Source organism: Typopeltis vanoorti, chromosome 18 (genome assembly GCF_054136105.1).
Source record: "Typopeltis vanoorti isolate ZY-2024b chromosome 18, IOZ_Tvanoo_1.0, whole genome shotgun sequence".
Taxonomy (NCBI): domain Eukaryota; kingdom Metazoa; phylum Arthropoda; class Arachnida; order Uropygi; family Thelyphonidae; genus Typopeltis; species Typopeltis vanoorti.
In genome coordinates this window covers 12778495-12791255 of record NC_143566.1, presented here as the reverse complement: position 1 = coordinate 12791255, position 12761 = coordinate 12778495, and the positions used below count along the sequence as shown (strand labels likewise).

The following is a 12761-nucleotide window of genomic DNA, read 5'->3' as shown; positions in this document are numbered from 1 at the left end:
CAAAAAAAAAACATTCGAAATATAACAGGTTAACATAACGTTTACATTACATTACATACATTAGCCAGTCGCTATCAGCCCAGGGGTACTTTTGGCCTCAAGCACCACATGTTGCCACTGGGCACGGTCCTCTGCGACTGTCCGCCATGTTCTGGTCTCCAGCCCAACAGCCTGTAGGTCTTCTTTCTCCTGATCCGCCCATCTCTTTCTCGGTCTCCCTGATCAGGGTCGGGCCTCCCACGCTTGTCTCACAGTCCTTTCGGGGCCCATACGGTACAGGTGTCCCAGCCACTGAAGATGCTGGGTTCGCAGCTCCATCAAGACATTTGCCAAGTTGTATAAAGTGTGTATGGCAGCATTGGACTGCCTCCTCCAGACTCCGTCTGCCATGAACCCTCCATAGATATGTCGTAGCATCTTGTTCTCGAATACTCTCAGGCGATTGACATCTCGCCGTGAGAGTCCACTCTTCAGCACCGTAGAGGAGAACAGGCCTGATCAAAGTCTTGTATAGTCCAAGACAGCAAGTGCGAGGCAAAAAGGAGACGCACCTGATAATAGGCCATATTCGCAGCATTTACCCGACTCTAGACATCAACCTCAACTTTGTTGTCTTCAGTCACGAAAGAACCCAAGTACCTAAATACCTTCACCCTCTCAAACTGTGCAGCTCCCTCTGGATCTTGAGCAGCATGGCGACTCATAAAAAGGTATTTTGTCTTCTCGGCATTTATTTTCAGGCCAACTTCTTCTGCAGCTTCTTCAGTAGCAGTAACCAATGCCACCGCGTCATCCTGTTGATGCGCCGTTCAGGTCATCAGCGTAGCCAAGAATCCTAACTTGCACCCCCATGTCGACTCCATCTGCCACTTGCTGTGTGTTTTTAATTACTTTTTCCAACACTAGATTGAAGAGAATCGGAGAATGCCCATCACCCTGCTTCACACCGGTCTGTACTTGAAACGGGTCCGAAAGGTCACTTTCTGCTTTCACTCCTGCTCTTGAACTAGCTACGCACACCTGTGCCATTTTTCGGAGTTTTCGAGGAATTCCCAGCTCTTCTAACACCTGCCATATTTTTGGGCATATCATTGAGTCATAGGCTTTAGAAAAGTCTATGAAAATATTATGAACTTCCTGGTTATATTTCCAGCACTTTTCAAAAACTTGGTGCAGCATGAAGAGTTGGTCTATTGTAGAACAGTTCCTCCTGAAGCCCGTCTGGTAGTCACCAAGGCACTCTTCTGCATATCGTGTGAGGCATATTAGCATGATGTTAGACAGCACCTTGTAGCCAGTCGACAGCAGTGAGATGCCCTATAGTTGCCGCATTGAGTCTTATCTCCTTTCTTATATACTGGGGTGATCAGCAACTCCTTCCACTTGTCCGGCAGCCATTCTTCTCGCCAGATCATCAAGATGAGCCGGTGCAGCTGCTCCAGCAGGACGTCCCCACCATTCTTCAGGAGCTCCGCCGGTATGCAGTCCACTCCTGGAGCCTTATTATTTTTCAGCATGTGGATAGCATGAGTAATCTCACTAAATGTTGGCTCTTCAATAAATGGTTTAGCAGTTTGATAAGGAGTATAATCCTCCGATATTGATGTTCCAGCATTGACATTCAGCAAGTTTGTAAAATATCTACGCCACCGAGCGAGAGCATCTTTTGAGTTTGTTAATAGATTTCCACTCTCATCTCTTATGGTTGCCGCTTGTGTCTGGGCACCTCGCATGGCTTTGATCGTCCAGTACATCTCCTGTCCATTATTTGTCACCCTATTTCTCTCTATACTTCCCCTTTCTCAATAAGATACTTCCGCTTTTCCCTGCATAGACATGTATTCATCACTCTTCTCACCCTCCCATATGCAGCTTTCTTCCTGCTATCCACGTAGTTCAATAGTGCTTCCATTCGTTTCGCTACAGCTTCTTCACTGTCTATTAAACCATGCTTTTCTCCTCCTCTTTCTCTTTCCCACAGATCTCGAGGCAGCTAACGTGACCGTATTTTTGGTGGTGTCCCACATCCCATCATCCCATTCGGATCATCCTCGTCCTCCTGTAACTCCCCAAAACGATTCTGCAACTCTAACTGGAAAGCCCGCTTGCCTTTCGCTGTTTTCAACTTGTCCAGGTCCCATGCCGATCGTATGGTAGGACACATGGGCTTCTGAACTGCACTTCTATGCCTGAAATTGTAGGCTACCAGATAGTGGTCTCTATCTCCATCTGCTCCTCTGAGACTTCTCACATCCGAGATGGAGCTGTGGTGATGTCGATACACTAGTACATGGTCTGTTTGGTTAGCTGTTCCACCGTCCGGTGATCTCCAGGTCTGTTTGTGGACGTCTTTATGTGCAAACATAGTGCTCTTTACAAAGCATCCTGTAGTCGCTGCAAAACTCGCAAGGCAGATCCTGTTATCGTTGCACTCCTCATGTAGGCTCTCACTACCACGAAAGGGTGCCACACACGCTCTCTTCCCAGCTTCGCGTTGAAATCTCCCACCACTAGCTCAACATCATAGGATGGTAGATTATTACAAGTACGCTCAAGCACTTCGTAGAAACAATCTTTAGCTTCCTCCGAGCTCTCTTCAGTAGGCGCATAACAGTTCACAATAGACACATTTTGAAAATGTCCCTTAACTCTAATAGTACACAGTTGATTGTTCACAGGTTTAAAATTTAAAATATTACACAAAAAGTTATCACTAACTAAAAACGCAGTTCCAAAGACTTCATCCTCTGTCGTCACCACTATAGTATAGCGTGTATCCCCTGATTGCGGGTCGAGCCTTGTCCTGGCCAACGTACTTCTTGTACAGCACAAAGTCCAATTTTATATTGTTGTAAGACATTCGTCACATTAAAAAGAGCTCCTTTCACCAAACTACGTATATTCCAGGTCCCAAAACGATTAATAATCATAGTCACAAAGGCGTCCGAAATTCCAAGGCTTCTGTGGTGCTTGTTTCGTAACCAGTAAGGTTTTTTACAGGAGTGATGGTTGGCCCCTCGCTAACCCTCCCCTTATATTAGGATTCCTTAACTAAATTGAGCAGCATAGTACTAGCGACAGAAATTCTTAAGCAGTTGCATACAACAAAGTACTATAATAAACTTCTACTCAAATTAGGCTTAGTTGCTCGCACATTCTCTACTACTACAGTTTCATAAAGTATACTCACTAAAAACCAATAGACAATTTAAACAAACCTATATGCAATGTGCTCAACATAACGTTTACTGAACACGAAACACAAGTATTAAATAATTAAAATAAATAAATATTTAACACAAACAAAAGTAGCCTGGCCCACCAACTAGCACCAAAACTATTTACAATTAATTATTGTTTAAAGTAATAAAAAAATTAATTTAAGCACATAAAAAAATAAATAGGTTTACTATTTAGGGTCCTAGTTTTACTAACACGTATATTGCTTAATATGTATTTATTTAAATATGCGATTTTTTTTTTTTTTTTTTTGCTATGTCATTAAACATTTCCAAAAAATTACAATTTTTGGCAATTTCCTTTTCGATGCTTAATATAGCAAGTGCATTTAAGCGTTCTTCGCACATACTTGACCAAAGATAATTCTTTATCAATTTTAATTTGCTAAAAGAATGCTCTGCACTTGTTATAGTAACTGGTAATGTAAAGAAAATTTTCAATACAGTCAGCACATTTGGAAATAGTTCATTATAACTATTATTTAATATATATTGCAACATGTCTTACACGTTATTTACATTTTTTTGGTCCAACATCAATTCTCGTAACAAATCAATTTCCTGGATTAAGTCTTCATTTACATCTTTACTATAATGTTTTATAAAATCTCTTGAGCAGTTTTCTAGTTCATTTTTTTCTAATGTTTTTATATCAGTGATTAATTTAAAATAAGAAATAACATTGGGTATATTTTTAAATCATCTATTTGTACAATAACAGTATCAATCACAACGTTTAAAAAGTGACATCTAAATTCCTCTACCAGGTTTAGTAAAACTTCATCTTCTGCTAGTTCGGAAAATAATCTTTATCTTTTTCGAATTCATTTTTCAGGAAAGTCTTTGGAAATATTCAAGTTTTGTGCTATCATTTTTGCGTTGTCTAAAAATGCGTTAAATTTTGATCTTAAATTTTGGATTTCATTTTTAATTTTATTCACTAAATTAAAAGCAGAGTCAAGAACAATTATTTTTGCTTGAAATAGTTTGTTGATACTATTAATTTTTGACAATATTTTAAACCACACTGATAAGCTTAAAATAAATTGCATTTCTTGTAACGAATCTAGTAGACTTTTAGCTTTGGATACTGCTATGTCATCGTTAATTGCACGAATAAATTCTAAGGCATTATAAGTTTGTTCAAATTGTGTATACACTGCTCTGCGTCTACTATGGCTTCCCATCGAGTATCACATAATGGTTTAATCGTAATATTTAAATGCTTTTGTATAGTTTCCCACCTTTTTGTAGATGCAGAAAATACGCAGTATAAACGTTGCAATCCGAAAAATGTTTTATAATATATACCACTGGAAGCAGCATCACAAATTATCAAATTAAAAGAATGTGATAAGCAAGATACATAAATTGCATGAGGGCTTAAACTAATTATTCTAGATTGTACGCCTTTATATTTTCCCTTCGTATTGCTACCGTTGTCATATGCTTGCCCTCTACAATTCATATCTAAATCAAGCTCACTTATTCTTTTTAAAAGCGAATTTGCTAGTCCTTCACCAGTCACATCAATTACTTCAATAAATCCTATAAATGACTCATTTATAATTAATTTTTTGTCTACAAAATTTACATATCTAATAATTATTGAAGTTTGTTCCTTGTGAGAAATATCAGGAGTACAATCCATTTGGATACTGTAATATATGGCTGCTTTTATATCGTCTTTAATTTTATTAAGGACTTCATTACCTAATGCAGCAATAATTTCCTCTTGAAATCAATGAGCCAAATGATGCTCAATTCTTTTTTTCGTATTTTTAATTCTGTTTACATGATCCATTAGCACAGGACCATATTTACTAAAAAAAAAAAAAAAAAAAAATCAGCTAACACCTTTTTATTCCCGTATATAGGGAGTATGCGAAGCCGTTTAGCCCTATCTAACTTTTTACTTAATAATTCTATTAAACTTAAAAAATTTCCATTATTCAGCATTCCTATTGTTTCATAGGATCTTCAAAATGACAGATTATTACTTGCTAAAAATAGAATTACATCTACAATTCTTTGGAGTAGTAATTCTAGACATTCCGTTTCTTTATTTATATTAATTTGATTTGTTCTGTCAACAGTCAAACATAAATTAAGCCTTTTTAATAATTCTTGCCAAGCAATAAAAGAATTAAAGTGACCAACAGAACTCACGATCTCGAATTACAGATGACAGTTTTTTCCATTTATTAAAACTATATATAAATCGTGTTGATTGATCTTTTCCTCTTCTTTTGGAAAATAATACACAACAAAAGCAAAATACTGAGTCTTGAGCTTTTGAGTAAACTAACCAGCTGTGAAGCTGAGTTTCACCATTTGGTATCGTTTTTAAATAGTATGATGTAGAAAATGATCTACCTTCAACATTCTTAACGAATGCATCTTGATGATGTTGTTTAGGTCCGGTTTTAACACAAAATAATCTAAATTTATCAGTTATAATATTTGGCCACAAAGCTGGATCATTTATATTCACTTGATCACCATCATTATTAAAGTTTTCATCATTATTTGTATTCCAAAATGTTTGTATAGCGTCTTATTCGATGAATCCCACAGTTTCTACATTTTCGTTGAAAAGTCGTTTAGCTTGTTTGGAGTTTTCTTCAGTTGAAGTTTGAATCGCAGCTGCTGAAGCTGTAGCAATTTCGTTGTCAGATTTATTTTTTAGCCATGAAAACAAATTTACTTGTGACTTTTTGAGATTTTGCTTTTCTTCTTTTTTGTTTTCTGCTGATTTCCTTTTTTGACAACCAGAGGGATACTTTCTTGTCATGGACATTATGGGTTAGGCTTTGCCTGTCAAATATATTAAATATTTTGAATGGGGAGGAGAGACTGACTGTAAGTGAGCAAGAGGTGTTTGGGGAGTTGAGTAAACTAGATGTAAATAAGGCTGTGGGACTTGATAATATATCACCGCGTATTCTGAAGGAATGTGCCAGAGAGTTGACACCTGCCTTGACATATTTTTTTAATACGAGTCTTGCACTTGGTCAAGTTCCTAAAGAGTGGAAGGAGGGCAAGGTTGTGCCACTTCATAAAGGAGGTAATCGAACTCAAGCATCAAACTATAGGCCTCTCTCTGTGTCAGGTGTTGTGGTTAAGTTGTCGGAGAAGCTTGTGAGAACTAGGATCCAGAGTTAGGTTGACAACAATGGTATAATCTTTGATGGACAGCATGGATTTGCTAAAGGGAGGTCATGTTTTAGTAATCTACTTACTTATTACAATAAAGTGACTGCTTCCTTGGACAGAGGAGAAGGATACACAGTAATATACTTGGATTTCGCAAAGGCTTTTGATAGAGTACCTCATGATAAGTTGACAGTCAAACTAGAGCAGATGGGGTTGGATAGTAGATTAGTGCATTGGATTGGAGACTGGCTATCTGATAGGTATCAGCAAGTTGTGTATGGGGGTGCGATATCCAGGAAAAGGAAAGTCACTAGTGGAGTGCCTCAGGGGTCTGTTTTAGGGCCATTACTATTTAACTTGTATATTAATGATATTGGCGAAGATTTGGATGGAGATATTCAGTTGTTTGCAGATGATGCAAAGTTGGGACGAACCATAAAGAGTAGTGAAGATGTTGTGGCCTTGCAAGAAGACTTGAATAAATTGAGCGATTGGGTAAGCAAATGGGGATCTGAGTTCAATGTTGCAAAATGTAAGGTTTTAAAATTTGGAAAACAAAGATTGGATGCAGAATTTATGCTTGGTGAGAATATATTGTTGGAGGTAGAGGAAATAAGAGATCTAGGGGTGATAGTGGATAAGGATCTAAAATTTATTGGACACATCGCCAAAATTGTGAAGACAACACAAAGACTTCTTGGAATGATGCGGAGGACACTGACTTGTAGAAGTAGGGAGATTCTTGTTCAGTTGTATAAGGTTTTGATTAGGCCACACATGGATTAATGTGCCCAGATTTGGTCACTGGGTTCAGAATGATGAAGAGATGTTGGAAAGGGTCCAAAGGCGACTGACTAAGGTAGTTTCTGACCTCTGGAATGTTGAGTATGAGGAAAGATTGAGAAGATGTAATTTGCAGAATCTGGTGGAGAGAAGGAAGAGGGGAGATATGATAGAAACCTACAAGTTGGTAAGGGGTTGTTATAAGATCAATGGTGGAGAATTTCTACAAAGAATAGTGGGCGATCAGGGGAGAACCAGAGGTCATCCCTGGAAACTGTATAAATACCGTGTGAGTAGAGGAGTGAGAGGCAAGTTTTTTTCGTGCAGAGTTGTGAATGATTGGAATGCCTTGCCTGAGAGTGTGGTGTCTGCAAGGAATTTGAGCGTGTTTAAGACACGGTATGATGAGATGTGTGTGTGTGATAAAAGGACCTCCTAGATGAGTCTTTGACTCCATGAGGTCTTGGGTAATAATAATAATAATTTTTATCCCATGAATTAATAAAAAGTTAAATATGTACATACTTTTTACAATATTACAAAATTTTAGAAACACTCAAGGAATGTGTTTATTTTTTTCGTTTGTTTACTTCAGTACATCTGTTTCACCCTTATCTATCACTATTAACCGAGTTGAAGTTAATGTTGTTGAGATCTAATCACGTGCAGACAACACTTCATAATCCTGAATATTGATAATACATTTCACATAGCTTTAAAAATAACTTACCGTATTTACTGGAATATAACTGGTCCTCACATATAACTCGCATCCCTGATTTTACTTTGCGAAAAAAAGAAATTGAAAAGTTTCGCATTTAAAGTTTTGCACAGGAAAAAAAAGTTTAATCATGTTCACCTCATGGCAATAGGGGCTCGCTTCCCATGGCAAACCACGTGCCCTCCATACTAGCCAATACGTCTGCAGACGCAAGTAAAAGCGGGTCGTTTTATTGTATCACTGAATATGGTACAAACATTTGCAGTCTGTGTAATATATTTCTCAACAAATAGTGCAATTACAGATAGCTGGGATAAAAATGGCACTAACTAATGAATCGCATGTCCCTTTCCCCAAAAACTATGCTATTTAGCCGCAAGCTGCACTGGCAAACACTAAAAACTAGATGTGTGGGAGTCTGTCCCCTCAGCTCAAATGCAGAGCAACAATAAAAATCAACAGAAAGTGTTAAAATTCGTAAACGTGTTAAAGGTAGGAAATATATAGTGAATATTGTTATGGCGCGTTCAGATATTGAATTTAGTTGAAGAGAATTAGCATTTCAGTTCAAAAATTGTCTGCTGACTTTTATCTTTGACTCGCGTGATCTTTTGTTAATACCGCACCAATCATATGCACATATCTTTACTGGCCTAGTACCATAGATGTCTGTTCATTAGTCATTCGTGAAGGATTGTTCATTAAGTATCTCAAATCTTGTAAATTACTGCTAATTTTTGCTTGAAATAATGGGAAAGCAGATGGTGCTATTTGGGTAGGATGCACACAAGGAACCTGCTCTCTAGGCAGGAAATAGCAATTGCAATATATGTGGGGATTTTACAAAAAAACCTGAAAACTTTAGTTTCCGAAAATCAATGTAAAGGAAATTTGCTTTTATATCTAATAAGTTAAACATATTAATTGACAATAAATACTTCCAATCACTATTTTTATATATAGTCATTATGATTTTATTAAATCGTAATGACTTACGATTTAATAAAATACAAATACAAATACACTTTAGAAAACGGATATGTTCTTTACGAAACATGAAAAGATATATCAAATGATGGTAAAGGAGTTATACCACATCTGGATGCCTGACGAATAATGCAACAACTGAACTGGACAAAACTTGTACATCAGTATATCGCGGAGATATATTGATGGCTTGGAAATAGGATGCTTGTTTCTAATTTTCTTATTACTTATTATTATGAAACAGTTGGTAGAGTTTAATTAATTATTACATTTTTATTTGATATAGCTGTACTTAATGAAATTGTATTATATTAAGTTAAAATATGTGTCAGCGAAGATGTTTGAAATGTATTTTTTTATTTAATTATTTTTTAAGATGAGCCCTGGGTTGTGTGCCGGAAAAAAGTCATTGGCGTGCCACGTTTGGCAGGCATGTCCACTCCTGCTCTAGACTAACCATATATAAAGAATATAATAAATATTTTTTCAGCAGTTTCGATAACAAGCCAAATGATATAAATCTGTAACAGATTAGAAAAAAACTAATGATGAATCAGGCATTTTAAGGTAAAAACGAAATCATGTTTGTTAATTTTTATACACTGCATAAACACATCAAAAGGGTTAAGCAAAAATCCTAATATAATAGAGAAACACAGAGATATTATTATTACTGGGGGCCCTAAAATCCTGTCGATGAAATCTCTTTAGTTATAAGCAAAATTAGAATAAGAAAAAATAAAAATAAAAGTAAAAAATACGTTTCTGCATATGTGTACCGACTGTGCCCACTCAATCGTGGGGCCTGGGTGCATTGCATCCACTGTACTCCCGAGATGGCCGGCCCTGCTTCTTACTCTAGTTGATATAGTAGAGCATTCTGACCACTCCTACTTCTCTATTCCTCTCCCTCTGATCTATTCATATCCTTCTCATTCCCATCTTTGTGTATTCCATCACTCTGTCTTGGTATAATCGCTTCTTCATCCTTCTATCTTTCTCCTCTCTTTCCCCAATCTACTTTGCAGTCTCTCTCTCTCTCATCGGTAACTATACAAACTTTATCTTCCCCCTTTGCACTCTCAGCAAAACAATAGTTGCTCAAATGCCCGATACGAGCCTATTCAAATGCATTCCAATAACCCTAAATGATTCCAACTTTAATTGAAATTCACTCCATAAATTCACAAACTGTAAACACCTTTTGCCTCCACAACATAGTTATCTTGCATTCATTATCTTTGCTCTCCTCAACTTGCTATTATTGTATCTGGGCAATTCATGAACTATTTTCCAGTAACACTATTATCTTCTACCTCAGTCATCAACTTCTTCATATCCCTTTCCACATTCCATTTTTCACTGTCTAAGTCATTTGTACCCACAGCTACTGTTAATTCTGATGCTTATTCCATGCAGTCATCAGCGATTTGTCTCTCTGTGTCCTGGAAAACGTTTTATGTGCTCTTATTCACTGCCTCTGTCGATTATAACACTATACATGCACCATTTCACACTTTCTTCATACTGCTAACTTCATTCTCATTTGTCGGTCATCACTTCTAAAGAAGTGACTAACTGAACATTCACTTTCATCCTCCAGATGCTTCATTTCACTCTTCATTTTCATCACCACTCACATTATGTTTCCATTTACTCTCATTACTGGCTCTTTCTCTCATCTATTTTCTGACATTTTTTGACACCACTATTCTTCTTTCTGGAATTCTATAGCCTATCATCAAACTTCTCATGCACATTAATACTTTCCTCTTTTTTTCTCATCCATGAACCTTTCACGTTATTTGACACATACATATAGTACTTGTGTATACTTTCATATAATGTATAATATATGGTATGTGTTTATTTGTAATATTTTCTTTAAGGTAAAAGTTCAGTTGTGCTTCGACCAAAATGTACAGAAGAATTATCTGAAATTCTCAAATACTGTAACAGTAAGAAATTAGCAATATGCCCACAAGGTGGTAATACAGGTCTTGTTGGTGGAAGTGTGCCAGTTTTTGATGAAATTATAATATCACTAAGCTTAATGAAAACTATTCAACACTTTGATACTCTCACAGGTATGTAAAGTTAAAAATTTCATTCCCTTCTTATGATCTTTATGAGATAATTTCATAATTCATGTGTTATTAATTATATATCAAGAGAATAAATATTCTTCCTAATGTGATTTATAAGTTACTGATGATTTGCACAAGCAGTATTCATTCTGGAATGTTATTTCAATGATCATTTCTTTTTTTTCTCATATATATATATATATATATATATATATATATATTTTTTTTTTATTTATTTATTTATTTATTTAATTTTTTTTTTTTTTTTGCAATTCATTGTATAAAAGGTTGGAAGCATATAGGCATTTGTACTGTAGATGTATTAGCATTTATATAAAAGGTTGGAAGCATCTATGCATTTGTACTCTGGATGTACTAGCATTTATATAAAAGGTTGGAAGCATCTATGCATTTGTACTGTGGATGTACTAGCATTTATATAAAAGGTTGGAAGCATCTATGCATTTGTACTGTGGATGTACTAGCATTTATATAGACTGAGACACCTACTCTAGAGCACAGATGTTATTTCTTCAGACCACCTATTCTTCCAAAAAAGCATTTCATGAATTATTGATTGAAATCATTACTTAAAAAAATATAAGTGAGAACAATAAGTGAAATTAATAGCCATACTTGTTAAATCTCCCAACTTCCAAGAGGATGAAAAACTTCAGATTGTAATTAACAGATCTCATTTTAGCACAAGCAGCGTGAAGGCACTTTAAATTCATTTATTCTTCATTCACAACATGTTTGCTTTCTAGCAATGCATTTCACTCACCATTGCTTTCTGTCTAAAACAAACTAACTTCACTTTCTTATATATGTCTAACAGAGACAGTCCCTGGTTTTTCTCCACTCTTCCTATGCCCCATGAATAATTCCTTATATACTAATCTGGTAAAACTCACTGATCAGTTTAAAAGTCTCTGTCATAGCACTTTTTCTTTCTACCAAATTCTGCAGTGACATTTCCTCAATCTCATTTCTGATGCATTTCTTGCACTTTGTCAGTTAATTACAGCTTATGTGAGTTTCCATTTATTAGTCATAATATAATTGCAGTGACTATTAAAAGTTTCCTATACTTATATATAATTTTCTATAGTTGTAAAATACAATTTAAAAAAGTTATTACAGCTGTTTTTAAATTTTTATTTTATTATTTTTTATGAACTTCATATACAGCCTAATTGTTACTTAATGAACAGTTATTATTATTATTTTGGTAACCTCCACAGAGTCGATAGACTCATTGTGGGGGCGGGGGGGAGGCACTCATTGCACAATGCGCTCCTGCAATGCATTCTGCTCATCAACCTCTCCATGTAAAAAATCTGCTCCTCACACTCTTCTTTGCCACATCTTTATACAACTTACAGGAATGTCCCCTTGTCCTTCCCATCTTAACATCCAATATTATTTTTATAATTCTTCTGTATTAATTTGAAAGAATCTCCTAACTTAAGGTCTATCATATCTTCTCTTATCCACCAAACTTTATAATCATTCACGTTTGTTAAAACTGTACTGTGCTACATCTTATGGCATGTTCATCAGTCTGATGAATATGCTGTCAAAATTCTCAGGTGTTAATTTGCTCTTTCCTTTACTCTTTTTACATGTTGTAACCTCTGCCATACATACTATCTGTATGGCAGAGGTTACAACATGCAGCTCTTTGAACATGTAACTTCAGATCTTTGACTTTTGCCCACATGTATGACAAGTGCACACTGCAAGCACTCTTCTCAGTTTAGTTTGTTTGCTCATCACAAGCAAAGC

General features: G+C 36.1%; 1 protein-coding gene across 3 annotated transcripts in view; it reads left to right on the top strand.

Moving 5' to 3' along the window:
• Positions 1-12761, top strand: part of LOC150096493 (D-2-hydroxyglutarate dehydrogenase, mitochondrial-like) — a 311482-nt gene that overhangs the window by 88029 nt on the left and 210692 nt on the right. For all 3 annotated transcript variants that reach the window (XM_090408145.1, XM_090408144.1, XM_090408146.1), the window contains one exon: positions 10776-10973. In XM_090408145.1, coding sequence (XP_090264271.1) covers positions 10776-10973 — 198 coding nt within the window. The remainder of the gene's footprint in view (positions 1-10775; positions 10974-12761) is intronic.